The sequence below is a fragment of the Natator depressus genome, chromosome 23, assembly GCF_965152275.1.
Source record: "Natator depressus isolate rNatDep1 chromosome 23, rNatDep2.hap1, whole genome shotgun sequence".
Taxonomy (NCBI): Eukaryota; Metazoa; Chordata; order Testudines; family Cheloniidae; genus Natator; species Natator depressus.
The window spans coordinates 20359419-20387322 of NC_134256.1; the positions used below are offsets into that span (position 1 = coordinate 20359419).

The window sequence follows — 27904 nt, forward strand, 5'->3', positions numbered from 1 at the left end:
GGTGTGTGTAATTGTATTTGTGATCGTGTGGCTGTGACTGTGTGGCTGTGACTGTGATTGTGTGAACGTGGCTGTGATTGTGTGACTGTCATTGTGTGATTGCTGGGTGTGCAACCGTGGCTGTGATTGGCTGCATAATTGTGCGCTTGTGGTGTGTGTAATTGGGGCTGTGACTGTATGACTGGGTAACTGTGTGATTGCAGCTGTGAATGTAGGATTGTCATGTGTGTAATTGGGGCTGTGATTGTATGGCTGTGATTGTGTGACTGCGGCTGTCATTGTGTGACTGTCATTGTGCAGTTGTGGTGGTGTCATTGTGCCTGTGATTGTATGGCTGGGTAACTGTGTAAGTGATTGTATGGCTGTGACTGTGTGACTGTCATTGTGTGATTGTGGGGATTGTGGTGTGTGTAATTGGGTCTGTGATTGTATGGCTGGGTAACTGTGTGATTGCAGCTGTGATTGTGTGATTGTTGTGTAATTGGGTCTGTGATTGCATGGCTGGGTAATTGTGTGATGGCAGTTGTGATTGCAGCGTGTGTAATTGTTTCTGTGATCGTAAGACTGTAGCTCTGAGTGATTATATGGCTGGGTGAGTGTGATTGTTGTGTGTGTAATTGGATCTGTGATTACATGGCTGGGTGATTGTGTGAGCGTGGCTACGACAGACTGTTGTGTGTCTAAGTGTGTCTGTGATTGTGTAACTGTAACTGTGTGATGGTTGTGTGTGTAATTGAGTGTGATCGTATGGCTGGGTAATTGTGTGATTGCGACTGTTATTGGCAGGAGTGTAACTGTGTCTGTGACTGACTGTAACTGTGTGATCGTGGCTGTGATTGTGGTGTGAGTAACTGTGGCTGGGATTCTTTGGCTGTGTAGTGGTATGCTCATGGCTGTGACGGTGTGATTGTGGTGTGTGTAATGGTGTTGGTGATTACTGTGGTATTGTGTGACTGTATGATTGTGTGTGGAACTGTGATTCTCTGTGTGGAACTGTGCGTGTGAGAGACAGGCTGTGACAAAGAGACACGGGGTGTGTGATCTGTTTTAGTGTGACAAAGACAGTGAATGTCAGTGCGCCTATGGGTGTGTGTGTGTCCCATGTCTGCCGCCCCCTGCTGGAGGGGCTGGACCCTGCGCTGTGTGTGTGACCCCTCACAGGGCACGGAACAGCTCACAGCCCAGCCTGGCCTCAGCGCCCCCATCCGACCCCCCTGCACCTTCCCCATTAGCTCTGTTCCCCAGAGACGGGCTAAGTGCGGAAACACCAGCTCTGATGTCCCCTCCTTGCTTGTTCCCACCCCGCGAGCGGCCGGCTTGGGCCCTCTGCAGACACCGGCAGCTTCGGCCCCGTTTCCAAACTGTCCTCCCCAGCCGTGCCGGCTAGAAACTTTTTTTTTTTCTTTTTTAACTGGACGCCGAGATTCGGGAGCCGTCCTGGGGTCCTCGGCCGGCAGGTTTATCCGAATCTGGGTCCCTAACCTCGGTGCCTCTTGGTCCTCAAGCTGGCCCTGGGGATTGCTGTCATGATCCCGGGTTGTTTCCAATACCCGGGCCAGGGCCAGCGCTGGTTCTGGTGGAGCAGGCGCCGTTGGCATGGGTCGGGGAGGCACTGGGCAGGGGCGCATCTAGTGTTTGGAAATGGATGTTTCCCCGCACGGTGGGGCAGGACCCGCGCGATGGCCCCCGGCCCATGGTTGGCTCCTCCTTTTAAATGCAAGGCTGAAATCCCAGTGATTTGGGGGTTTTGTTCCACTGGGGCTGGTGGGGGATGAGTCGTTGCCTTGCCCCCCCACCCTAGATACCCCACAGGCCCCCCGAATCCCCCCCACACACACACCTCCCCTGGATCCCATGCCAAATAATCCCTCCCTGCAGCCCCCTGCCCAACCCCTTCTGGTGGGCCCCTGCTGGCCAATCCTGCCCCATCCATCCCCTCAGAGCCTCTTCAGTTCCTCCTGCACTCCCCCCACCCCATCAGCCAGCTGCAGGACCCCCCTGCCCAATCCCCGCCATCGCCCCCTCTTGGATCCCCCTGCCCAGGATCGGGGCCACGCCCCATCTTTTAAACCGTCCCTTGGAGGAACCCATCGGAGTGGCAGACCCCCCCTCTTCCACCAGAGCCAGGCCCTGAGGCCTGCCGGCCTCCAAGACTGAGCCCTGGGCTCCAGACCCCCTGCTTCACCCCCAGAGCTCTGCCCAGAGCTGGAGAATCCCCTTGTTCGGGGTGAATTGTCTGGTCCCTGAAGTGACCCTTTGTCTCTCCCGACCCTCCAGTTGCTCTGGGTCATGGCCTTTCACACCCCATTCGTTCCACCCCAGCCAGCCCCGGGACCCCTGCGCCACACGGCTCTGGTGGGCTGCCTGCAGTGGCTGTAAACCCCCCCGCCTGCACCCACCAGGCAGCGACCTGGAGTCTGGGGGTGGGGGAAACTGAGGCAGGCACAGGAACCATCCACGTATGACAGAAAATTCCCACTTTGTCATCCAGCCCCCATGGGAGGGCCCCCACCAGCCCCGCCCCAATTCCCCCTCAGTAATCCCACCTAGATCCCCCCAGCTCTCCCTGGATCCCCCTGCCCAACCCCCCAAGACCTTCTAACATCCTCACCCAGCCCCCCCTTGGATCCCCCAACCTCCCCAATTCCCCGCCCCCCAGCAATCCCACCTAGATTCCCCCAACTCCCTTCCCCCACCAATTCGCCCCAGCAATCCCACCTACATCCCCCCAACCCCACCCACCCAACACCCCCTCAGATCCCCCCAACCCCACCCCCAATTCCCCCCCAGCAATCCCACCTAGATTCCCCCAACCCCCCCGTTTGACACCCCCCCAGATCCCTCCAACCCCACCCCCAATCGCCCCCCAGCAATCCCACCTACATCCCCCCAACCCCACCCACCCAACACCCCCTCAGATCCCCCCAACCCCACCTCCAATCCCCCCCAGCAATCCCACCTACATCCCCCCAACCCCCCCGCTTGACACCCCCCCAGATCCCTCCAACCCCCGCCCCCAATTCCCCGCCCCCCAGCAATCCCACCTAGATTCCCCCAACCTCACCCACCCAACACCCCCCCAGATCCCCCCAACCCCACCCCCAATTCCCCCCCAGCAATCCCACCTACATCCCCCCAACCCCCCCGCTTGACACCCCCCCAGATCCCTCCAACCCCGCCCCCAATTCCCCGCCCCCCAGCAATCCCACCTAGATTCCCCCAACCCCACCCACCCAACACCCCCCCAGATCCCCCCAACCCCACCCCCAATTCCCCCCCAGCAATCCCACCTAGATTCCCCCAGGCTCGCGCCCAGCCGCCCATGCTCCGCTCCCGCCAGCAGGGGTCGCCCCGCCCCGCCCCCTCCTCGAGGCCCCGCCCCCCGCCCGCCCGGCCAAGATGGCGGCGCCCAGGGCTGGGAGTGGGGAGCGCGCGGCGCGGTAGGGGGTGAGTGGGGCAGAGGACGGTGGGGGAGGGGCGGCTGTGGGGGAGCAGGGCAGTGGAGAGGATGGGTAGGGTGAGGGGGGGTGGCTCAGCAGACCGGGGGGGCAGAAGAGGGGGGGAGCGGGGCAGGGAAGAGGATGGGGGGGCGGCTCAGAAGACCGGGGGGGCAGAAGAGGGGGGGGAGCGGGGCAGGGAAGAGGATGGGGGGGTGGCTCAGCAGACTGGGGGGGCAGAAGAGGGGGGGAGCGGGGCAGGGAAGAGGATGGGGGGGTGGCTCAGAAGACCGGGGGGGCAGAAGAGGGGGGGAGCGGGGCAGGGAAGAGGATGGGGGGGTGGCTCAGAAGACCGGGGGGGCAGAAGAGGGGGGGGAGCGGGGCAGGGAAGAGGATGGGGGGGTGGCTCAGAAGACCGGGGGGGCAGAAGAGGGGGGGAGCGGGGCAGGGAAGAGGATGGGGGGGCGGCTCAGAAGACCGGGGGGGCAGAAGAGGGGGGGGAGCGGGGCAGGGAAGAGGATGGGGGGGTGGCTCAGCAGACTGGGGGGGCAGAAGAGGGGGGGAGCGGGGCAGGGAAGAGGATGGGGGGGTGGCTCAGAAGACCGGGGGGGCAGAAGAGGGGGGGAGCGGGGCAGGGAAGAGGATGGGGGGGTGGCTCAGAAGACCGGGGGGGCAGAAGAGGGGGGGGAGCGGGGCAGGGAAGAGGATGGGGGGGTGGCTCAGAAGACCGGGGGGGCAGAAGAGGGGGGGAGCGGGGCAGGGAAGAGGATGGGGGGGTGGCTCAGAAGACCGGGGGGGCAGAAGAGGGGGGGAGCGGGGCAGGGAAGAGGATGGGGGGGTGGCTCAGAAGACCGGGGGGGCAGAAGAGGGGGGGAGCGGGGCAGGGAAGAGGATGGGGGGGTGGCTCAGAAGACCGGGGGGGCAGAAGAGGGGGGGAGCGGGGCAGGGAAGAGGACGGGGGGGTGGCTCAGAAGACCGGGGGGGCAGAAGAGGGGGGGAGCGGGGCAGGGAAGAGGACGGGGGGGTGGCTCAGAAGACCGGGGGGGCAGAAGAGGGGGGGGAGCGGGGCAGGGAAGAGGATGGGGGGGTGGCTCAGAAGACCGGGGGGGCAGAAGAGGGGGGGAGCGGGGCAGGGAAGAGGACGGGGGGGTGGCTCAGAAGACCGGGGGGCCAGAAGAGGGGGGGAGCGGGGCAGGGAAGAGGATGGGGGGGTGGCTCAGAAGACCGGGGGGCCAGAAGAGGGGGGGGAGCGGGGCAGGGAAGAGGATGGGGGGGTGGCTCAGAAGACCGGGGGGGCAGAAGAGGGGGGGAGCGGGGCAGGGAAGAGGATGGGGGGGTGGCTCAGAAGACCGGGGGGGCAGAAGAGGGGGGGAGCGGGGCAGGGAAGAGGACGGGGGGGTGGCTCAGAAGACCGGGGGGGCAGAAGAGGGGGGGGAGCGGGGCAGGGAAGAGGATGGGGGGGTGGCTCAGAAGACCGGGGGGGCAGAAGAGGGGGGGGAGCGGGGCAGGGAAGAGGATGGGGGGGTGGCTCAGAAGACCGGGGGGGCAGAAGAGGGGGGGAGCGGGGCAGGGAAGAGGATGGGGGGGTGGCTCAGAAGACCGGGGGGGCAGAAGAGGGGGGGAGCGGGGCAGGGAAGAGGATGGGGGGGTGGCTCAGAAGACCGGGGGGGCAGAAGAGGGGGGGAGCGGGGCAGGGAAGAGGATGGGGGGGTGGCTCAGAAGACCGGGGGGGCAGAAGAGGGGGGGAGCGGGGCAGGGAAGAGGATGGGGGGGTGGCTCAGAAGACCGGGGGGGCAGAAGAGGGGGGGGAGCGGGGCAGGGAAGAGGATGGGGGGGTGGCTCAGAAGACCGGGGGGGAGCGGGGCAGGGAAGAGGATGGGGGGGTGGCGGCTCAGAAGACCGGGGGGGGGAGAAGAGGGGGGGAGCGGGGCAGGGAAGAGGATGGGGGGGTGGCTCAGAAGACCGGGGGGGCAGAAGAGGGGGGGAGCGGGGCAGGGAAGAGGATGGGGGGGTGGCTCAGAAGACCGGGGGGGGCAGAAGAGGGGGGGAGCAGTGCAGGGAAGAGGACGGGGGGAGGTGGCTGAGGGGGCGGGGCAGAAGACGGGGGGAGGGGTGATATGCTGTTCCCCAGGGAGGGGGGCTGTTGGGGGCTGTTTAATGGGGGACACCTCCCTTGCTACCCTGCGCCCCACAGCCTGGCCGGGTCCCCCTCCCATGCTGACCTGGGTTCTCTCCCCGCCCCCCAGCAGACCCTCTTGTGGTGCCAGCGGTGGGAGCCGGACGCCAGCGACCCCCCCGCCACAGGCCGAGTGCTCAGCGTGGACCCAGCGTCTGGGAACGCCTGGACCCCCCGGACCTAGGTGATGGAGGGTGGGGTCGATGAGTTAGAGTTGGGGGGCAGGGTATGTGGGAGCCAGGACTTCTGGGTCCCCTCCCGGCTCTGGGAGGGGAGTGGGGCTTAGCAGTTAGAGTAGGGGGGCGTTGGGAGCCAGGGTGCGGGGGTTCTCTCCCCAGCTCCGTACCTGACTCCTGTTGTCTGTGCCTTTCTCTGCAGGGCCCGTGGCCGAGGCGCTGGCTCTCTGGCCCCGCACTGCCCCAGCCATGGCTGAAGGGGGCGCTGGGGGGAATCAGCCGCCACGCGAGCATCCGCAGAACCTGCAGGGGCTGCTGCAGATGGCCATCACCGCTGGCAACGCCGAGCCCAGCCAGCTGGAGCCCATGTCTGACGAGGTGCGAGCACTCCTGGGTCCTGTCCTGACTTTGGAGGGGAGTGGGCTCTAGTGGTTAGAGCGGGGGTGGGCTGGGAGCCAGGTTCTCCCCCTGGCTCGGGGAGGGTTGGGACGGGGCTGGACGCTGACCCCCTCTCTCCCCGCCCCCCCAGCGGCGGCAGTGGTTGCAGGAGGCCATGGCCCAGGCATTCAGGGGGCAGCTGGAGGAGGTGGAGCAGATGAAGGAGTGTTTGCGGGTGCTGGAGGCCATGTCCCCTGGAGGGGATGGCGGGGAGACCTCGGAGCCGGCCGAGGGGGACCCCTCCCGCCAGGCTAGCGCGCTGGAGCTGCTGGCTGAGCTGTGCGAGAACTTGGACAACGCTGCAGGTATGGGGTAGAGCACTCAGGGCAGGGGGTTCTGGGGGGCAGGAGAGGGGCACTCGGGGCAGGACGGGAGGGAGCCGGGATGGGGGATTATCCTGGGAGTGCTGGGGCAGGGGGGATGGGAACAGGGGGTGCCCATGGACTGGGAAGTGGGGGGTGGTGTTGTGGGGGGAAGGCAGTGAGGATTCTGAGGGGGGGTGGATTGTCAGAGCACCAGGGCTGCCCCCAGAGGAGGCCTGATCTCTGAGATGGGGCCCCCTGAATGGGAGCTGGGTCATGGGGGGTGAACCATGTAATTGAGCCTGCGAGCAGGTGACCCCCACAGGGTGGGGCTGGCTTAGGGGGTGCCTCGCTGGAGCTGCCTGAGAACCCCCTATGGGCACCATATGGTCTCTGGGGCACCTGCTGTCAAGGCCCGCCCCCCCAGATTTCTGCAAGCTGGACGGGATGCGGCTGCTGGCTCATCGCTACCTGGAGCACCCCATCCCGGACCTGCGCTGGCGCGCTGCCCACCTCGTGGGCACCTGCGCCCAGAACGTGCCCAAGGTGCAGGAGCAGGCCCTGGCGCTGGGCTGCATGCGCAAGCTGCTGCGGCTGCTGGACCACGACGGGGCCGACGCAGTGCGCATCAAGGCGCTCTTTGCCATCTCCTGTGAGTCCTGCAGGGGGCGGGGATGGGGTATGGGGCCTGTCCCATCTAGGGGGCGCTGGCTTTCATCCAGCCCCAAGGCAGTGGGTGGGGATGGGGCACGGGACCTGTCCCCCGTGGGGGTTGCTGGCTCCTGTCTGGCTGCAGGGCGAGAGGTGGGGATGGAGCACGGGGCCTGTCCCCTCTAGGGAGCGCTGGCTCTGATCTGGCCCCAAGGCAGGGGTGGGGATGGGGCCCTCTAGGGGGCACTGGCTTCACAGCCATAGAGATTACTGGCCCCATGGTAGCAGAGAGGCCAGGGGGCGGAACCCTTGCTTTCCTCTGCCCCCAGAGGCCGGAGGCGGCATTGCAGCGTGGGGAGGAGCTGCGTGCGTTGCCCCAGCTGAGGCTCTCTCTGCCCCTCTCCCCGGCGCCAGGCCTGGTGCGCGCCCAGGAGGGGGGCCTGCAGCAGTTCCTGCGGCTGGACGGCTTCTCGGTGCTGATGCGCGCCATGCAGAGCCCTGTGGAGAAGCTCAAGGTCAAATCCGCCTTCCTGCTGCAGAACCTGCTGCTGGACCACCCGGAGCACAAAGGTGAGGGGCCTCTGGGACGCTGGGGGGCGCTGCCCTCTGCCTCCCGCCCGGCCCGGCCCCCTCTGCCCGGCCAGGTGCCACCTTCTGCCTCCCGCCCGGCCCGGCCCCCTCTGCCCGGCCAGGTGCCACCTTCTGCCTCCCGCCCGGCCATGCCCCGTCTCCCACCCAACCTGGCACTGGGGGGAGTCATCATCCTCTGTCGTTGTCCCCCACCTGGGGCCATGTTCCAGCCCCCTAACTCGCTGCTCTCCCTTTCCAGAGACCCTGTGCTCCATGGGAATGGTGCAGCAGCTGGTGGCTCTGATCCGCTCTGAGCACAGCCCCTTCCATGAACACGTCCTGGGGGCCCTCTGCAGGTGAGATGGGAACGGAGGTGCGGGGGCCAGGACTCCTGGGTTCCCTTCCCAGGTCTGGGAGGGGCATGGAGCCTAGTGGGTAGAGCTGGGGGGCGGGAGGGGTAGTAGTCAGTGGGAGTGATGGGACCTTGGTCTGTGCTGAGAATAACCCCCAATTTGCCCAACCCCCACCCGCAGCCTGGTGACGGATTTCCCCCAGGGGGTGCGGGAGTGCCGGGAGCCGCAGCTGGCGCTGGAGGAGCTGCTGAGGGAGCGCTGCCAGCTGCTGCAGCAGCAGGAGGAGTTCCAGGTAGGAGGGGGGAGGGATGCTCTTCCGGGTCAGAGCCACCCGCATGTCGTCCCTCTGCCCGTCTCCCCCTGCCTGGCGCTATGGGGCACCACCCTCCGGCCACACCCTGTGCACAACCTGAGGCTGCCCTCTGCCCCTGAGCGTGCTCGGTTCCCTCCCCTCGCCTGGCACTGGGGGCACTGCCCTCCGTATGCGATCCAATAATGATCCCAGATCTACTCGGTCCCCTCCGCAAGCGTCTCCGTGCATTGGTGGGTGAGCTGGCGCCGCGGCAGCCCGGCTCACAGAGAATCTCTGCCCTTGCTCCACCCAGTCATGAGATCCCGCGGCTCCTTAACTAAACTAATGGCATGGTGGGTACGTGGGGGGCAGAGTGGTCCTCGCTCATTACCGCCCCTGCTCCCACCTACCCCCAATTCCTTCCCAAGCGGGAGTTCAGCTGGACTGTGGTGAACTTCCCAGCAGCAGTGCCAGGACTGGGCCTCCTGCTCAGCCTGCACACAGTGCCCCCTAGTGCCCGCGCCAGCACTGACTGCCTGGGGAGAGCGCCCCCTGCTGAGCCCGCGCCCCGCAACACCCCGCTGGGTCTCCCGTCCACACCACGACCCACCCGAACCCCACTTAGCTTGGGAACTTTCCCACCCTGCCGGCTGTGGGGCAGCCCAGCTGCTCACCCCTGTGCCTTGTGTTCCCCTAGGAGGAGCTGGAGTTCTGCGAGCGGCTCCAGCGCGTCTGCTTTCAGACGCCCCCCGAGGACAGCAGCATGGATCGATGAGTGCCCCCAGTGCCCCCCCCCGGATCTGTGACCAGCCCCGGTGCCCCTGGTGTCCCCCTCCCCTCCCGGATTGGTGACTTCCCTGAGGTGCCCACTCCTCAGAATGGTGGTTTCTTCCCGGCCTTTTCTGTTGTCTCGTGTGGGTGGCTTTTCTGAGGGCCCCTGGCTGCCTGCCCCCGCCACCCCACATGGGGCTGGGGAGAGGGGCTGGAGCCACCCCAGAGAGAAGGGCCCTCAGCTGGATCAGAACCAGGAGCCTCTGGCCCCCATTTGTTCTGTGTAGAGCCTGCAAGAGACACCCCCTCCTCCCCGCCATTCGAGTTGTAATGGTGAATTCAGGGAGCGAGGGGTGAAACTGAGAACACTTCCCCACCGGTGAGGTCTCTAGGGGGTGCCGCCAGAGCAGGGGACTGGCTGGCTGCGGGGTGGGTAGGGAATGGGGCACAGGGCCTTTCCCTCTGGGGAGTGCCGGCCCTGATCGGGACCCGCGTGTGGGGGTGCCGACTGACTTGGGAGACCAGAGGATAGGTGCTATGCCCATTGCTGTCACATGCTCCCCATGTGGGGGGGGGGTCTAAGGGGCAGGGTGGGGGGCTGAGCTGGGGGGATGCAGCTTGGGGCCCTCCTGCTCTGCCTGTTCCTGTGTTCTTGTTGCCAGTGGTTTTCTAATAAAAGTTCTGTATTGGGTGGATCCTTTTCTCTTTCCTGGGGGGTGCCAGGGCCGCTGGGTGGAGGAGTGTCATGGGAAGAGCTGGGACCTAGGTAAAAGGGTGGGAGGTTGTGGAATGGGGCTCGTGGCCTTTCTCCTCTAGGGGGTCCACCCAGGGCCGGGACTGGCTGGCTCAGGGGTGCAGGGGTATTCTAGCTGATGAGGTTACAGTGATGATGTCATACCCCCAGCAATTAGGCTAAAGTGCTGATGGTGCAATGATGATGTCAAACATGATCTAGCTGATGATGCAGCTCAGAGCGATGATGTCAGTGAGTCTCAGAATTCCGCTGTCACGCCATGAGGACATGCCCTGTGGTGTGATGTCACACAGTTGGAGAGATGACATCACATGCGGGGTGGTGATGTCACACCAGGGGATGAGGTCACCCCCTGGGAGGGGTTGTCTCAGGGTGATGCTGTCACGCAGGGGGGACATGCCCCAGCACTGGGTGGCGCGCACTGATGATGTCAGACGTGTGGAGAGATGATGTCATGTTGGCCGGTGCTGTCACACAGCGTGACGATGTCACAGACCCAGGCTCAGCTATCTCGATATGCAGCTTTCTGCAAAGCCCCACAACGTTCCCTCCTTAATTTAAATATTAATTGGATGCCGGTGGTCCCTGCGCATGCGCCTCGGCGCTTGACGTAGGGGAGGGAACGAGCAGGGGAAGGTCAAGGCCTGGCTCTGCATCAAGCGCATGCGCACCCAAGGACCCCGACCTATTTTCGGGGCGCATGCGAACGATCGCAGGCGGGGCGTGGGGGGAAGGAACAAGCTATACGCATGCGCACTTCCTGAGGCAACGCAACGAAACATCTACGCATGCGTACCTCGCCCTGGAAGGGGGAGAGGTTATTCTGCGCATGCTCGCCCAGATGAGGCGGTGGGCAGGGTTAAAAAAAAATAAATGGGAGTGTGACGCATGCGTATCTAACCTGGGAAACAGGAGCGGGAAGGTTCTGGGCATGCGCATCCAGTGGGAGGCGGGGCCCCGAATTCTCGCGGGCGCGGCCCCCCAGAACCCTTCGTGCCAAGTGTGCGCATGTGCGGGCTCCCGGAGAGAAGGAAGGAAGTAAGTGTCCGCTCGGCGCATGCGCGTTGCCCCGGAGACGGGGGCCTGGCAGTGAGACGGGGTGGCAGAGCGGCCGCAGGCTGGTTCCGGGCGCGGGGCATTGTGGGATCGCGGCGGTGCCAGGAGACCCAGGGGGGGCCCGGTGAGCTGCGTCTCTCGGTGGCCGCCATATTGGCCTCTCAGCCCCGTGGGGAGCGCCGGGACCCTCGGTCGGGGCCCCCCATTGACCCCCCTTGGGCCCGGAATCCCCTGGGCCGGGGCCCCCCCCATTAACCCCCCACCCCCGGGCCTTGAATCCCCTGGGCCGGCCCCCCCCCCCCAATTAACCCCCCCACCGGGGCCCGGAATCCCCTGGGCCGGGGCCCCCCCCATTGGCCCCCCCCATTGACCCCCCCCACTGGGGCCCCCCATAGACTCACTTAGGCATGGCTGGGGCCCCCCACAGACCCCTGAGCTGGGCTGAGGGAGCCCCCCAAGACTCCCTGGGGATACCTCTCCGAGCAGGGGCACCCCCATGGCCCTGTAGAGACCCCTGCACCCCCCGGGGACCCTGCCTTGGCCTCGGGGGCTCTGTCCGGCTGCCTGTGCCGGTCAGTCTGTGGGGGGGTCTCAGCCCAGCTTCCCGCCCCGCGCTCGGCGCTGCACAGCTGTGCTCTCTGCGCCACCTCCCCCGCCCCCAAATCACGCCCTCCCCTCGCATCATGGCCAAGGGGCTGTGGGGGGTAAAGGAACCTGCCCCCACCTTGCAGGGAGACGGAGCCTGTGCCCCGGTTCTGTGTGCGCCACTTGGGGCGGCGCCTGGGCGCTGGGGCTGCTCTGCTTCCTCTGGTTGCCGTCTTGGGAGCCAGGACTCCTGGGTTCTCTCCCTGGCTCTGGGAGGGGCGTGGGGACTAGTGGTTACAGCGGGGGGGGCGGGAATTGGGGCGGTGGTGGCGTGAGCCTGGGGTGTGGATGTCCTAGAGGCCTAGTCCCCGCAGCGGGCGGCCTCTGGGGCAGGCGACGGCATGCGCAGCTCCCGGCGTCGGGCTGACCTGGCGGCAGGAGGGGTGAAAGCCCCATGCACCGCGGTGGCTGGGTGGCAGCGTGCCATGGCCCGGCGGAGTGCTCTGTCTCCCTGCCGTGGCTGGCGTCAACAGCGTCGGTAGCAGCTTGGGGGCGGGGGGCGTTTCTGGTACCTGGGTGACAGAAATCCTAACCGGTGTGTCGGGGAAAGGGTTACAGGACTGCAGGTGGGCAGGGAATGGGGCACGGGGCCTGTCCCCTCTATGGGGCGCCAGCTCCCATCCAGCCCCAGGGCAGGGACTGGCTGGCTCAGAGGGGTGGGGCATGGGGCACAGGGCCTTCTTAGGGGGTCTCTTTCGTTCCAGTCAGGGCCCTCCTCATTAATCACATCTCATTCACCAGGGCCCAGGCTCTGATGCGCTAGGTGCTGGACAGAGTAGCACAGTCCCCGGCCCAGAGCACTCAGCAGCTAAATCCTCTTGCTAGGAGCTGAGACCTGCTGGTGGCCAGGTGGGGTCAATCTCGAGTGACTCCTCTCCCCGCCCCCGCCACAATCCAGTTCTGAAATTGGAGTGTAATCAGCGTAAGCTCAGCGGGTCTCCAGCCCTCCCCTCTGCTCCCATTTGCTACCCGGCTGGGTTTCTGTGGCCCCGTGTCAGGCGGGCATTATCTAAGATAGCGAATGTTCGGCCTTTCCTGTTACCTGCTGGCTCAGTGCTGGGCCGGGGAGCCCCAAGTTCAAATCTCACCTTGGAGGGGGAGGGGTGCAGTGCTTCAGTTTCATCTTTGGACTCTCCCATGTGCTGCTGGGGCCGTTCTGAAGGGCAGGGAGTGGGGGTGGGAAGCTCATGAGCCTGCACCAGGGAGGCCCAGCGAGACAGGGTCCATGCCCCGCTGAGATCAGGGCCCCGTCGTGCCGGGCGCTGCCCAGACCCAGCGAGAGAGGGTCCCTGCCCCGCTGAGATCAGGGCCCCGTCGTGCCGGGCGCTGCCCAGACCCAGCGAGAGAGGGTCCCTGCCCCGCTGAGATCAGGCCCCGTCGTGCCGGGCGCTGCCCAGACCCAGCGAGAGAGGGTCCCTGCCCCGCTGAGATCAGGGCCCCGTCGTGCCGGGCGCTGCCCCGACCCAGCGAGAGAGGGTCCCTGCCCCGCTGAGATCAGGGCCCCGTCGTGCCGGGCGCTGCCCAGACCCAGCGAGAGAGGGTCCCTGCCCCGCTGAGATCAGGCCCCGTCGTGCCGGGCGCTGCCCAGACCCAGCGAGAGAGGGTCCCTGCCCCGCTGAGATCAGGGCCCCGTCGTGCCGGGCGCTGCCCCGACCCAGCGAGAGAGGGTCCCTGCCCCGCTGAGATCAGGGCCCCGTCGTGCCGGGCGCTGCCCACACCCAGCGAGAGAGGGTCCCTGCCCCGCTGAGATCAGGGCCCTGTTGCACCAGGTGCTGCCCGGAGACCGCCGCAGGCAGGTTCCAGTGTGCGCAGGCAGGGCTCTGAGGCTAAGGGGCAGTGCAGGGCATTGCCCCCACGCCAGCGGGGGGCTGGAGGCGGCAGGTTGGGGTTCTGGGCTGTGGCCCCCGCCCCTCGCGCGCTCTGTTCTGCTCTCCCAGCGCTGCCTCTCAACCCTCTCTGCAAACCCATTTCCTGCCGCTTCCGTTCCTCTTGTGGCGCCCAAAACCGGCCACCCCGGGAAGGACCCAGGCCTCTGCAGCTGTGTCTGCCGGCCTGGTGCTTCCCCTGCCCGTCAGGGTGCGGGGCCTGGCCGGGCTCTGGAAGGAAGCTGGCTGCCGCAGGGGTAGGGCTGCGAACGGGGGCTGTGTGGGCGGGAGGGGGGCCGGAGCCTGTTCGTTAGCCTTGCGGCGATGGCTGGAAGCCTCACCCGGGAGGGAGGCTGGCCGAGTAGCGTGGGAGAGCTGGGTGCGAGCGCCGGCTCCGGGGCTGCTGCTGAGTCCACACTCCGTGTGGGAAACGGGGGGGGACCTGCCTTCATCTGTATAGATTCGGGCCCAGGGCTGAGCCTTCTCTGTGCAGCGCCCGGCGCGACGGGGCCCCGATCTCAGTCGGGGGGGGAGGGGTCTGTGCAGCGCCCGGCGCGACGGGGCCCCGATCTCAGTCGGGGGGGGAGGGGTCTGTGCAGCGCCCGGCGCGACGGGGCCCCGATCTCAGTCGGGGGGGGAGGGGTCTGTGCAGCGCCCGGCGCGACGGGGCCCCGATCTCAGTCGGGGGGGGAGGGGTCTGTGCAGCGCCCGGCGCGACGGGGCCCCGATCTCAGTGGGGGGGGGGTGCAGCGCCCGGCGCGACGGGGCCCCAATCTCAGTCGGGGGGGGCGGGAGGGGTCTGTGCAGCGCCCGGCGCGACGGGGCCCCAATCTTATTCGGGGGGGGGGTCTGTGCAGCGCCCGGCGCGATGGGGCCCCGATCTCAGTCGGGGAGGGGGAAGGGTCTGTGCAGCGCCTGCCCCGACGGGGCCCTGATCTCAGTCGGGGGGGGGAGGGGTCTGTGCAGCGCCCGGCACGACGGGGCCCTTATCTCAGTCGGGGGCGTCTGTGCAGCTCCCGGCGCGACAGGGTCCCGATCTCAGTCTGGGCCCATAGATGTTTTAACACGAACAGCAAGGTGAGTGGGGGGCCCGCAGGGCATGTGATGGACGGGCCCTGATCCGTTGCTCCCCCCCGCGTGCCACGCTCTGAGAGTTGCTCCCCCAGTCCTGTTTATGAGCCGCTCCCTACCCCCAGCCAATGTGGGGCAGAGCCGGTCTCCCCTGCTGGCCCAGGGCTGACCAGGGAAGGGATATTGACCAGCTAGAGCATCCCTCTAGGAAACAGGAGAGATCTGGGTTCTGGTGGGGGCTGGCTTCCATCCGGCCCCAGGACGGGCACTGGCTGGCTCAGGGGGCTGGGGAATGGGACATGGGGCCTTTCCTCTCTAGGGGGCACTGGCTCTGATCTAGCCCCGATCGAGTTCCAGGTGGGGTGTATCTATGAAGCATCTGGCCCGGTGGGGCCCTTGTTGATGTGTGTGTGTGGGTGGGTGGGGTGGTTCCTGATCTCTCCTGTTGCCCCAACCTCACCTGTCCGGATCTCTAGGGCGGGGTCTGTGACTGACCCACATGGCGCTGAATTCTGGGGGGGCGAACTCTGGGCTCAGAGGGGAGGGGCCTCGGGCAGAAGGGGTGGTCCGGGCTGGGGGTTAGCCTCCCCGAGGTTCACCCACCGCCCATGCTGGGATCTGTGGCCACTGACCCCCCCCTTTCCATCCCCGCCCCGCAGGGCGCCATGTTCTGGAAGTTCGACCTGCACTCCAGCTCGCACATCGAGACGCTGCTGGAGCGCGCCGACCTGACGCTGCGGGAGCTGTTGGACGAGGACGATGTGCTGCAGGAGTGCAAGGTGGTGAACCGCCGGCTGCTGGACTTCCTGGTGCAGCCGCAGCACATGGAGGCGCTGGTGACCTGCGTGACCGAGGAGCCCCCCGCCGAGCTGGACGAGCGGCTGCGCTACAAGTGAGGGGCTGTGGATCGGGAGTGAGGGGCGCCGGCAGAGCCGGGGTTGAATCATAGAATCATAGAATATCAGGGTTGGAAGGGACCTCAGGGGGTCATCTAGTCCAACCCCCTGCTCAAAGCAGGGCCAATCTCCAATTTTTGCCCCAGATCCCTAAATGGCCCCCTCAAGGATTGAACTCGCAACCCAGGGTTTAACAGGCCAATGCTCAAACCACTGAGCTCTCCCTCCCCCCATTGAGCTATCCCTCCCCCCATTGGTTGGGGGAGCCCAGGCCTGGGCTAGTAGGGGGCTGTGGGTCGGGAGTGAGGGGCACCAGTGTTATGCTTATAAGAAGCACACGGGATCTTTTTCAGGGGAAAAGGCAATACGCCGCGTTTAGTGAAGATCTAACAATTAGCACATGCATTCAATCACACTGCGTGCGCACACACCGTCCCGCCAGTCGACGTTATAGTTACCAGTCCAGAGTCTGGATCAATCTAGTGGCTAGGTTGATCACGGGTAGGGAGGAGCCGGGTTCTGTCGTTCAGGACACGATGCTCCGGGGAAGTCTTGGCACGACAAACCCAAAGTTTCATGGCAAGGCCCCCTGTTTATATAGTGATTTTTATTTTTATTGGGACCAATGAGATTTGCACTGTTACGCTGTAATCAATTGGTTGATGAGAGCTTGTTTTCTTAAATTTTTTTTATTTTATTTTTTATTAAGTTTTTTAGGGAGTTATTTTATACTGGTTTTGATCACAGCTATTTTGTCTCCATTCATACATGCCTGTTTTATTTTTAGAGTTGTTAATTTGCCCTTTTTTGATATTTTAATAGGGGCGCGTTGCAGCCTCTTGGTGTCCTTGCGTCTGTTTTCAGTTCCTTCCTAGACCATTTGGTTTAGCGATGGCTTTTGCTCTTCTTTGTTAACGTACACGTTTTTTATTTACGCAGAAAACGGAATTAATTTACACAGAACATTTTGAACAGGAACGTTAAATTGCAGTGCAAAAGAAAACAATCACGGCTTTTTTTTACTAATTTTAAAATGCGACAAAGTCATCACCCTTAAAGGTCTGTTACTGCCTTGAAATCAGCCCAGACGCTGACTTCGGCTGATGCATCTTTACCAAATGTATCTTTACCCATTAGGCCCGTTCCTTTCTGCTGTTCAAAAAGGGTGGTTAGCAGGATATGATCATATCACACACCAATACATTTAATACATGCTACATTATTACTTCTCTATTCTTCATTCTAAATTATATAAAAATGCAAACATAAAATCCTACTACTACACCAGCGGGGCTGGGGGGGAAGGGCTGGGCTAGCAGGGGCTGCAGGTCGGGAGTCAGGGGCACCGCAGGGCTGCGGGGAGCCCAGGGCTGGGCTAGCAGGGGCTGTGGGTTGGGAGTATGGGGCACCAGCTCCCCCACAGCTGGCTGGTGCTCATGTGCCCCGCCGCAGGTACCCCAGTGTGTCGTGCGAGATCCTGACATCGGACGTGAGCCCCATCACGGACGCGCTGGGCGAGGACGAGGGCCTGCTGCGGCGTCTCTACGGCTTCCTGCAGGGCCACGGGGTCCTCAACCCGCTGCTGGCCAGCTTCTTCAGCAAGGTCATGGGCATCCTCATCAACCGCAAGACAGACCAGGTGTGCCGGGTGGCCAGGCCCAGCCTCCCCCGCCTCGGTTTCCCTTCCGCCTGCCAGCTCTTGGGGTCCGGACTGGCTCTCGCTCCACCTATGTGCAGCGCCTGGCACGATGGGCCCCCAATCCCAGCCAGCGGGTAGGGGTGGGGGGGGTGTTACCATAATACCACCAATAGCCTGGCAGTAGCTGGCCCCCTTTGAGCTGTGGAGGGGGTGGCCCCTCTCCCTAGCACCCTACCTCCCAAAGCAGCTGGCACAGGCAGGAGACCAGGCTAGTTGGGCCCAGGGCTATTGGCCGTTGCTGCCCCTCATCAGTGAGACACTCGCTGCTGCTTGCAGGTAGGGGACGGGCTCATCTGGACCCCCCCAGATGTCCTCCAGGCCAGGGCATCGCTGCGGCACGTCTGCCCATCTAGCCTGGCGTCCCGGCTGCGGAGCTTGGGAGCCTGTTCCCTCCTCATCACCCCGAGCAGGAGGCAGGTCAGGCCCCAAAGCTGGATGCCTGGCCCCAGTGGTGGGGAGTTCCCCAGGCTAATGGGGCTGGACCGGTCCCTTGCAGATTGTGGCCTTCCTGCGCAAGAAGGACGATTTCGTCAGCCTGCTGCTGCGGCACATCGGCACCTCGGCCATCATGGACCTGCTGCTGCGCCTGCTGACCTGCGTGGAGCAGCCAGCGCTCCGCCAGGACGTCTTCAACGTGAGGGAGGGGTTTCCTGCTGGCCCCGCCCCTTCTTGCCTGCTGGCCCCACCCCTGGGCACCCACTGCCCTGCCCCTTGCCTGCTGGCCCCGCCCCTTCTTGCCTGCCGGCCCCCCCCCCATCTCATTTGCTACCCTGTGCCCAGCCCCACGCTCGCCCCCGCCCCTTTGCCCGCGTGTCATTGGCAACTCCAGAGCTACCTCAGGTTCAGCAGGGCACTCCATTGGTCGAAGCTGCCTAGGGGCCATCCCCTCCCCCAGTGGCCAGCCCTGCCTGCTGCCCCCCTGGCAGGGAGAAAGTCACAGCTTCCAGCCAGGCTGAGCCAGAGGGAAACCCCCGTGGGGGGGGCACTGGCAGAGCTGGGGGGGAGCCCGGGGCTGGGCTGGGAGGGGGCTGCGGGTCAGGAGTGAGGGGCACCGACATGTGCTGTTCCCTTCACAGTGGCTGAACGAGGAGAAGATCGTGCAGAGGTTGATCGAGATGATTCACCCTTCGAAAGATGACAATGTGAGCAGCTCTGCGTGGCCCCCGCCTGGTGGGGGAGGGGCATGGGGGGGGGACAGCTACAGGCGGGGAGCTCCTAGCCCCCCCCGCTCCAACCAGTAGACCTCACTCCCCTCCCAGACCTGGGGAGAGAACCCAGGAGTCCTGGCTCCCACTGCCTCCAGCCCCTACTGGCAATGGGGGTCCGTACCTCTAAGCCGGCAGCTCTGGTGGGGCATGGGCAGAGGGACTGGCCCCGCCTCCCAGTACTTGGCCCCGCCTTTCCCATCGCCCCGGTAACTGGGTCTCTTTCCCCCCACCCCAGCAACATTCCAACGCCTCCCAGTCCCTGTGTGACATCATCCGCCTGAGCCGGGAGCAGATGATGCAGATCCAGGACAGCCCCGAACCCGACCAGCTGCTGGCCACGCTGGAGAAGTGAGTGCGGGGCTGCGGGTCGGGAGTGAGGGGCACCGGCAGGGCTGGGGGAGGGGGCAGCCCAGGGCTGGGCTAGCAGGGGGCTGCGGGTTGGGTGGGAGGGGCACCGGCAGGGCTGGGGAAGGGGGCAGCCCAGGGCTGGGCTAGCAGGGGGCTGCAGGTCGGGAGGGAGAGGCACTGGCAGGACTGGGGAAGGGGGCAGCCCAGCCCAGGGCTGGGCTAGCAGGGGGCTGCGGGTCGGGAGTGACGGGCACCGGCAGGGCTGGGGAAGGGGGCAACCCAGGGCTGGGCTAGCAGGGGGCTGCGGGTCGGGAGTGACGGGCACTGGCAGGACTGGGGAAGGGGGCAGCCCAGGGCTGGGCTAGCAGGGGGCTGCGGGTCGGGAGGGAGAGGCACTGGCAGGACTGGGGAAGGGGGCAGCCCAGGGCTGGGCTAGCAGGGGGCTGCGGGTCGGGAGTGACAGGCACCGGCGGGGCTGGGGAAGGGGGCAGCCCAGGGCTGGGCTAGCAGGGGGCTGCGGGTCGGGAGTGACGGGCACCGGCAGGGCTGGGGAAGGGGGCAGCCCAGGGCACCCTTGGTTGGAGGGTGGCGTCCTGGCCCTCCCAGCATCAACCCAAGTTAACGAAGCAGAATCCCAAAGCTCCCGGACCACGAGCCAAGGACCCTCACCCAGTGCTGAGACACGGCCCCTCTGGGGCAGGGCTGGGTCGCCGGGGGATTGGGTGTTTGGGGCCCCCCTCGGCCGGCCCCTCTGACTGGGGTGGGGGTGGGGTGTTTGGGGCCCCCCCCGAAGGCAGGAGACGGTGGAGCAGCTGCTGGGGAACATGCTGGCGCACGAGCGGGACGAGTCCGTCATCGTCAGCGGGATCCAGGTGCTGCTGACACTGCTGGAGCCACGGCGAGCCAGGTGAGGGGGTGGAGCTGGCGGGAGGGGGCGGGGCCAGCTGGCTGCCCCACCCCTGCTCATCCCTCCCTCTGCCCCCTGCAGGTCCGAGGCCGGGGGGATGGGCAGCTTTTACTGCCCTCTGGAAGGGCAGCTGGAGCTGGGGCCTCTGGGCTCGGACGGCAGCGCCTGCCAGGCCAGCCCCAGCACCCTGCTGGCCCTCAGAGGTTACCTCCGGGACTTCCACCAGCTGCTGATCGAACCCCCGAAGGTAATGGGCCCCCGGACTCCTGGGTTCCATCCCTGGCGCTGGGAGGGGAGCGGGGGCGAGCGGTTAGAGCAGGGTGGGCCGGGAGCCAGGACTCCTGGGTTCCATCCCTGGCGCTGGGAGGGGCGTTAGGTCTGGGGGGGCTGCCCGGACGCCTGGGTTCTCTCGCCTGTGCTAACCCCCGCTCCCCACAGCGGCCGGCCCTGCAGATGTCGTGGGGGCTGCTGGACCCGCCGCTGGGGAACACGCGGCTGCAGGTGGTGAAGCTTCTGGGCAGCGCGCTGGGGGCCGGGGACGCCGGGCTGCAGGAGGAGCTGCTGGCTTTGGGTGCCCTGGACACCATGCTGGTGAGTGCTGGGGGCGGGGCGGGGCAGGGCTCAGCCAATGGGATGGTGATGAGGGGGCGGGGCCAACATCAAGGACCAATCCTGGGGTCAGCTTTTGTGTGAAGTCAGAGCCAAGGGCCCAGCTGCCCAGGTGTCCTGCCCCCTCCCTCCCGCCCCCAGGTCAGAGCCAGGGGCCCAGCTGCCTGGGTGTCCTGTCAGAGGCAGGGGCCCATTTAGCCTGGTCAGTGCTCGGCTTGTCTGGCGACAGGAATGGGTTGTGCTGAGCGAGGGCAGGAGGTTTCTGAGGGGGCGGGTTTGCTTTGATTTCTGCCCGTTGGTTAGAAGACGAGGCCAGGACAGAAACCCCCGGAGTCCAGCGCCAGTCCCGGATCTGGGAAGGAGATTGCTTCACTTCCTGTCCCAAAGCAGCCAGCTGTACCACCAGCCCCCACCCCAGAGGGGCCGCGTCCCAGCACCAGGCGGGATTCCCGTATACCCAGCCCTCCCACCCCAGCCCAGAGGGGCCGCGTCCCAGCACCGGGCGAGGGGTCCCCGTATACCCGGCCCCTGCGCCCCAGCCCAGAGGGGCCGCGTCCCAGCACCGGGCGAGGGGTCCCCATATACCCAGCCCCCGGCGGCTGGGCGCCACAGCCAGGCTGGTGCCCGGTGTCCCCTGCAAGCGCAGTCCTGAGCTCCGTCTCTCTCTCGCCCAGGACCTGTATTTCAAATACACCTACAACAATTTCCTGCACGCCCAGCTGGAGGCGTGTCTGAGCACCCTGCTGCGGGCCGGCGCCCCCCCCGAGGACTCGCAGCCCCCGCCAGACAGCCCCGTCGTCAAGCATGTGAGTGGGGGGGGGGCCCTTGAAGCTCCTGGGCAGGGGGCGGGCAGCCCAGTGTGGGCAGGATCTGCAGTCTCCTCCTTCCTCTGGGGTTATGACTGGCCCCAGGGAGAGAACCCAGGAGTCCTGGCTCCCAGCCCCCTCCCCGTCTAACCCACTGGACCCCACTCCCCCCCCAGAGCTGGGGATCGAACCCAGGAGTCCTGGCTCCTAGCCCCCTCCCCGTCTAACCCACTGGACCCCACTCCCCTCCCAGAGCCGGGGATCGAACCCAGGAGTCCTGGCTCCCAGCCCCCTCCCCGTCTAACCCACTGGACTCGATTTCCCTCCCAGAGCCCCGTAGAGAACCCAGGAGTCCTGGTTCCCCTGCAAACCAGTAACCAGCGCTGCCTCCTGCTCCCCCTTAGTCAGTGGTGGGTCCCGTCTCTGCCCCGCCCGGCCGTGACCCGCTGCCCCCTTCTCTCCCGCCCCTGCAGCTGCTGCAGAAATGCCACTTGGTGCAACGAATCCTGTCGGCCTGGGAGGAGAATGAGCAGACCCAGTAAGTGGTGGGGGGGGGTAAAGAGCGAGACACCCCGGTACGAGGGGAGCCCAGCCCCCCCCAACCACCAGACCCGACAACCCTCCCAGAGCCGGGCGGGGGAGGGGTGGAGCCCAGCTCTTCTGAGCCCTGTGCTGGGGTGGATGCTGTGAGAGCGCCCCCTAGTGTCCGGTGCTGACTACAGGGGAGAGCTGCCCCTGGCTGAGCCCCCCGCCTCGCTCCCCGCAGCCCAGCGCCGCCCTGGGGTCAGCCCTGCCGGCGGGGTGGGCGCTGCGGTGACGCCCGGCCCTCGGGTCCCGTTGCAGGGCAGCTGGCGGCCGGCGGAGGGGGTACATGGGCCACCTGACACGCATCGCCAACGCCCTCGTCCAGAGCTCCGAGAAGGGTCCTCACGTCGCCCTCGTGGGGCAGCTGCTGAAAGGTGGGTGTGGGGGGGTGCTGGGCCAGCGGGGGGCACAGAACCAGCCCCTTGGCTCCCAGCTCCCTGCCCGGCTGTGGGCCTGTGGTGACCCTTAGTAGGCGGTTGGCGGGGCGCCCTGTGCCTGGGGTGTTCCTGCCCTCCCAGGACCCATAAGGGGTGGATCAGGGCCGGGGTGCCGTGTGCTGTGGGTGTTCCTGCCCCCCCCGGGACGCATAAGGGGTGGATCGGGGCCGGGGTGCCCTGCGCTGTGGGTGTTCCTGCCCCCCCGGGGCCCATAAGGGGTGGATCGGGGCCGGGGTGCCCTGCGCTGTGGGTGTTCCTGCCCCCCCGGGGCCCATAAGGGGTGGATCAGGGCCGGGGTGCCCTGTGCTGTGGGTGTTCCTGCCCCCCCAGGGCCCATAGGGGGTGGCTGGGGCACCCAGCTCTGTGGCTCTTCCCTGCCCCCGGGGCAGTGGTGTGGAGCTGTGGCAGGGGGCTGCCGCCCTTGGGGGGCACCATCTCACTCCGCTGCCCCTGCCCTGGCAGAGCTGCCGGAGGAGGAGCAGGAGCGGTGGGGGAAATTCGTCTCAGGGCCCCTGGCAGAGACCAACAAGAAAAACGTGGTGGATCTGGTGAGTTTCCCGCCCCCAGCCCCACAGGCTGATCCCGCCCAGGGCTACCCCCATGTCTGTCCAGCTGTCAGCGCCGATACCAGCCCCATGTGCCCACTGGCTTCCTGCCCTGTGCCAAGCACCGTGGAAGCCGCGAGACGGTCTTTACTCGAGCCCCAGCCCCGTCTTGTAGCAGGGAGTTCCGCCGGCTAACGCCCGAGCAATGTCCTGGGGCTCTGTCTCATGTTCTGAGGGACCCACCCAGCCGGTGCTGCCCCCCACTCAGCTGGGAGGTGTCCGGGGGAGGGACGGGACTCGGCCCCGCCCACTGTACCGTGACCCTAACGAGCCCCGTCGCCCCCTGCAGGTGAACATGCACAATCTGCACTCGTCCAGCGACGACGACGAGAACGACCTGAAGGAGTTCAACTTCCCCCAGGAGGCCGTGCTGCAGCAGGTGGGTCTGCCCCCTGCCCAGAGCCAGCCGCATCCCAGCGCCGGGCCGGGGGTCCCCGGCTACCCAGCCCCCCTGTGCCCGATGCCCTCCCAGCTTCTGTCTGTGTCTGTCCCTCCTCTCCAGGCCTTCGTGGATTACCAGATGCAGCAGGTGACCTCGGCCTTCATCGACCACTTCGGCTTCAACGACGAGGAATTCGGGGAGCAGGAGGAGAGTGTCAAGTGTGTGTCTGCCTGGGAACACCCCCCACTCCTGCCCATCAGCTCCCGCTGCCCCACATCTGGGGCCAGCCCCCCAGGACACTTGGGCGGACAGACCCGCTGCGGGGGTGCACTGGGGAACAGGGCCCCTACATGGCACCAGATCCACCTTCTCTGCTGTGGGCCGGGAGCCAGGACTCCTGGGTCCTCTCCCCAGCTGTGCCATGACTCCTGTCGGTGCCTGGGACCGGCTCAGCCGCGCCTTTTGGGGTGACCCCACCCCGGCTCATTCGCACTAACTTGGGGTTCTGCACAAACGAACCCCGGTGCTTTCCAGGGAGACGCTGAATGTGTGTGTCTAACCCAGCTTCGCACACAGTACCCCATCAGCCCCCTCGCTAACCCCTGCCTCCCTGGGGACCCCCATGTGGAGGGGGGCTGACACCCCATAACCCCCCTCCTTGGCTTCCTGCCTCCCCGGGGACCCCATGTAGAGCAGTGGGGCAGCATTGCATCAGCCTTCCCCCCACATGGCCGTGGGGCTGGGGTGCTGGCAGTAGCACCCCCTGCCTGTTGAGCAGAGCCCCTCGGAGTGGGGCACGCCAGCCCCCCACGAGTCCCCCGCCCCAAGCCCCTCTTGGCTTCATGTCTCTGCTTCTCTCTTTCTCTCCACTGCGTCCAGTGCCCACTTCCGCCAGCTCAAGAGGTAACGACCCCTGGTGCCCCTCCCTCCCCCCAGGCCCCCCGGCGGGGGCACACGACAGCAGCCGGACCCATCCCCATCCCTGAGAGCGGGGAGTGGGGGGGGGGCGAGAGGAGAACGACATTTAACCCCCCTGGCCCCGCCCCTTTCAGGAAATCCCACAATCGGGGACTCAGCTGGGCACAGCTCCAGGCTCCGCGGGGTTAACTGTCCCAGCAGCCCTTGGGGTCCCAACTGCTCTCCCGCCCTCCCCCCCCCAGGTGACACCCCCTCTCCTAGCACAGAGCCCCCTGGGGGGGGATCGAGGTCTGGCAGCACAGGCCACTGGGGTGGGGGCGTTATCCTAGTCGGGGAGGCCTGCCCAAAGCAGGACTCCTGGGTTCTCTCCCGGCTCTGGAAAGGGAGTGGGGTCCAGTAGTGAAAGCAGGGAGGGGGCTGGGTGCCAGGATTCCTGGGTTCTGTCCCCAGTTTTGAGAGGGGAGTGGTGTCTAGTGGTTAGAGCGGGGGGGCTGGGAGCCAGGACTCCTGGGTTCTCTCCCAGCTCTGGGAGGGGGGGGGAATCTAGTAGTCAGAGCAGGGGGGCTCAGCTGTGGGTCTCTTCCCAATGCTTGTGGTGGGGGGTGGCCAGCAGCGCCCCCCGTTTGATGCTGGCTCGGCCCCCTGTCATGCTGTGTTCTCCGTTCCAGCGCCCCCTTCGACAGGACGGGCAGCCTGAGCTTCTCCCTGAGCGCCGATGATGACAGTGTGAGTGCCCTGCCCCCCTCACCACCTTTCCCAGCCCCTCATCACCCCCCTGCCCTGTGCCCTCTGCCCCCCCACATCCCTGCTGTGCCCCATGCCCTTCCCTCACTCCTGTACTGCCACCCCCCCGTTCCCAGCTGGCATCATCTCGCTGAGCACCGGTGACAAGTGCATGAATGTTCCCTGGCCTGCCTCTTGCCCGACCCCCCTATGGCCACCCCCTTGTCCCCCAACTCGTCTGCCCCCTCCCCAGCCGGCGCCCTGACTCTCTGCCCCCTCCCCCCAGCCCAACTCCAACCTGTTCGAAGTCTGCTACAAGGAGCGGATCCAGCAGTTCGACGACGACGACTCGGACGGGGAGGACGCCTGGCAGGAAAAGGACCTGGGCTACTCCGGGGGGGTGCCGCAGCCCGCAGGGCCCAGGTACTGGCCCCGAGCGACTCCAGGGGGCGGGCACAGGGCCTCCTGTTCTTGGGGGCAGTCAGGATCTCTCCCAGGTTCTCTCCCTGGCTCGGAGTGGAGTGGGGGCTAGTGGTTGGAGCGGGGTGGGGGCTGGGAGCCAGGACTCCTGGGTTCTCTCCCAGGCTCTGGGATAAATACCATGGATGAGCTCATGGATCTGGTCCGGGGGCAGGGAGGGGACGGCATACCAGGGTAGATGGGCCTGTGGCTCTGGTCTGGGGGGTGGAATAGGGGATAGATGGGCCTGTAGGTGTGATCCAGGAGGTGGGGAGGGGACGGGATACCGGGGCAGATGAGCCTGTGGATCTGATCCAGGGGGATGGAATACCGGGGTAGAGGGGCCCATGGGGCTGATCCGGGGGCAGGGAGGAGGCGGGATACCGGGGCAGAGGGGCCCGGGGGGGCTGATCCGGGGGCAGGGAGGAGGCGGGATACCGGGGCAGAGGGGCCCGGGGGGGCTGATCCGGGGGCAGGGAGGACGCGGGATACCGGGGCAGAGGGGCCCGGGGGGCTGATCCGGGCCCATTCTCTCCCTGCGCCAGGAGCTGCGGCAGCACAGACAGCGAGGGGAGCCGGGACTCGGAGGAGGAGGGCGAGGAGGAAGACGCTGGCGGGGGCGTGGAGGGTGGAGGTGGCGGCGGCGAGGCTGAGGGTAAGACCCCAGTGGAGAACGGGGTGAATCCAACAGGACGGGGGGACCCCCGGAGCCAGAGGACGGGGGCAGAGGCTGGCCCTGGGGGTGTCTGTGGGGTCTAGGTAATGTATGTAAACTCGATGGTGCATATTCATTAAATATGCAAATCAAGGCCTCACTTCCCAGCTCTCAGGTGGTGGCCAGCCTGAGCCGCGGCACCTGGTGGGTGCCCGGGTGTCACCCGCTGGCACCAGGGAATCGGAGCAACGGGCCGCTGCCCGGCCCTGACCCCGCACTCTTCTCTCCCTTCTCAGGTGCCAGCCCTGACCCGCTGTCTGCAGAGCCCCCCGCTCTGCCCCCCGACAGCGCCGGGGTGGACACCGGCGTGGCCGTGTGGGACAGGCCCGGCTTGGACGCCTCCCGCCCCCCCACGGAAGGGAGCTGGGCCCTGTTTACAGACACCCCCTCAGCGCAAACCAGGTGGGACTCAACTCCCTCCACCCCCTGCAGGGCGGGCTTATCTTCATTGGCCTCTGCGGGGGGGGGGGGCTGGCACTAGCTGCTGTGGAAGATGGGCCCACGGCTCTGGGCCGGGGAGGGGGTCAATGGGCCCGCGGCTCTGGGCCGGGGAGGGGGCGGGAGGCCGGGGTCGATGGGCCCGTGTGGGGAGGTCGGGGTCGAAGGGCCCGTGGGTCTGACCCAGTTGGGGGCGTATTTCCACAGCCTGTCAGAGGCCCCGTCAGGCTCTGCCCAGGGACCCCACCCTCAGGAACCGACACGTAGCAATGTATCTTCGGTGGGAGGTGAGTGTCACCGTGGCAACCTGCCCCCCCCCAGCACTGACCCCCGGGTCTTCCTCTGGGGCGGGCGGGGGGATGGATCTTGGCCCTGTAGGTCTGGGCTGGGGCTGGGCGGGGGGTGGTTGGGCCCAAGGGGCTGAGCTAAGCAGGGGGAGGGTTGCTGGGCCCATGGATTTGACCTGGAGTGTGGGGAGGGGATCTGGGCTGTGGGGAGCGGATGGTTGGGTCCGTGGGTCCGAGCTAAGTGTGGGGAGGGTTGCTGGGCCCATGGGTCTGAGCTGGGGGAGGGGCGGGGGGTGGCTGGGCCTGTGGATCAGGGCGGGGGTTGGGCCTGTGGGGGCGATGGGCGGGGAAGAACGGCCGTGTTGGTGGGCCCCTAATGCCCCCTCTCTCCAGCAGCCCCCCCACAGTCCCCCCGAGCGGGATCGCCCTGCGAGAGCAGCGACCCGGCGCTGAATGGCCAATCGGCTCTCCCGCCCGGCCCCGCCGCAGCCAGGCCAAAGTAAGGCCGGGAGCAAGAGGGAGGGACCAGCGTGGGGTCCCAGCACGTGGGGTGGGGGGAAGGGCTCCCTCGGACAGGGCTGAACCCTGGGCTGGGGGTGGAGCTTGTGGGGCGGGGGAGGAGCCAGCCTTGGCCCTGCCCCTCACCCAGGTAACTGCCCTGGGAGGGAGGTCACTTGGGCATGGGGTTTGTGTGGTGGGGGAGGAGCCAGCCCTGGTCCCACCCCTCAACCAGCTGTCCGTCCCCCCCCCCCCCAGCACGGAAGGGGCCCCCCTATCTACCTCTGATGTCAACCAGCGGCTCCCGGGGGCCGCAGACACCCCGAAGGCGGAGAACGGCTCCCCCCAGAGGCAGCAGCAGCCAGCAGCCAGGTGAGCCCTGACCCCCCGTACCCCCAAGGAGCGCTCAGCCGGGTTGGGGGGTCAGCTCAGTGGGGGCTGTTTGGAGGGAGGGCCTCTGTTGGGGGAACCCCCTCAGGATCTGGGGGGGGAGGGCTCAGCCTGTGACCTCATCAAATCCTGTGCATGGCGGGGTGTTAACTTGGCCTCCACTCAACCCGCCCCCCCCGGCTGGGGAGGTGGGCCCTGGGTTGGGGGCGGGGTCTCCGATTTGGGAATTGGGGGGCAATGAGACAGTGATGACCCCCCCCTTGTCCATCTCTCTCTCCTCCCCAGATAAAGCTCATGGAGGGCGCCTGGGGAAGCTGCTGATTGGGGGGGGCTGGAGGGAGCCCCCCCCTCCCGGAGCCCGGCCTGCCCAAGGAGAGCCCTTTCCCATGGGGGGGGCAGCATAGGACGGGGGGGCACAGTCCCCCCATCACAGGATG

General features: G+C 66.3%; 2 protein-coding genes across 4 annotated transcripts; both read left to right on the top strand.

Annotated features, from left to right (window-relative positions):
* Positions 1 to 3369: 3369 nt before the first annotated feature.
* HSPBP1 (HSPA (Hsp70) binding protein 1) lies at positions 3370 to 9579 on the top strand. Of its 2 annotated transcripts, none has more exons than XM_074937812.1 (9): positions 3370 to 3447; positions 5684 to 5797; positions 5992 to 6167; positions 6319 to 6532; positions 6957 to 7181; positions 7595 to 7750; positions 8010 to 8106; positions 8284 to 8395; positions 9093 to 9579. In XM_074937812.1, the coding sequence occupies exons 3-9, from the start codon at positions 6039 to 6041 to the stop codon at positions 9168 to 9170; spliced, it is 1011 nt and encodes a 336-aa protein (XP_074793913.1). In that variant the 5' UTR covers positions 3370 to 3447; positions 5684 to 5797; positions 5992 to 6038; the 3' UTR covers positions 9171 to 9579. The 2 variants fall into 2 exon arrangements, with proteins under 2 accessions (XP_074793913.1, XP_074793914.1); XM_074937813.1 differs by having other exon boundaries at positions 3426 to 3447; positions 5687 to 5797.
* Positions 9580 to 10907: 1328 nt separating this feature from the next.
* PPP6R1 (protein phosphatase 6 regulatory subunit 1) lies at positions 10908 to 27876 on the top strand. 2 transcript variants are annotated; one of them, XM_074937781.1, is made up of 24 exons: positions 10908 to 10958; positions 15217 to 15449; positions 16906 to 17092; positions 17649 to 17786; positions 18229 to 18294; positions 18596 to 18708; positions 19502 to 19615; positions 19697 to 19862; positions 20054 to 20206; positions 20899 to 21030; positions 21504 to 21568; positions 21874 to 21989; positions 22515 to 22600; positions 22947 to 23036; positions 23160 to 23257; positions 23919 to 23942; positions 24626 to 24683; positions 24967 to 25103; positions 25685 to 25794; positions 26091 to 26256; positions 26500 to 26579; positions 26976 to 27078; positions 27336 to 27449; positions 27753 to 27876. In XM_074937781.1, the coding sequence occupies exons 1-24, from the start codon at positions 10929 to 10931 to the stop codon at positions 27754 to 27756; spliced, it is 2583 nt and encodes an 860-aa protein (XP_074793882.1). In that variant the 5' UTR covers positions 10908 to 10928; the 3' UTR covers positions 27757 to 27876. The 2 variants fall into 2 exon arrangements, with proteins under 2 accessions (XP_074793882.1, XP_074793884.1); XM_074937783.1 differs by lacking the exon at positions 10908 to 10958 and adding an exon at positions 11015 to 11100 and having other exon boundaries at positions 26973 to 27078.
* The last annotated feature ends 28 nt before the right edge of the window (positions 27877 to 27904 follow it).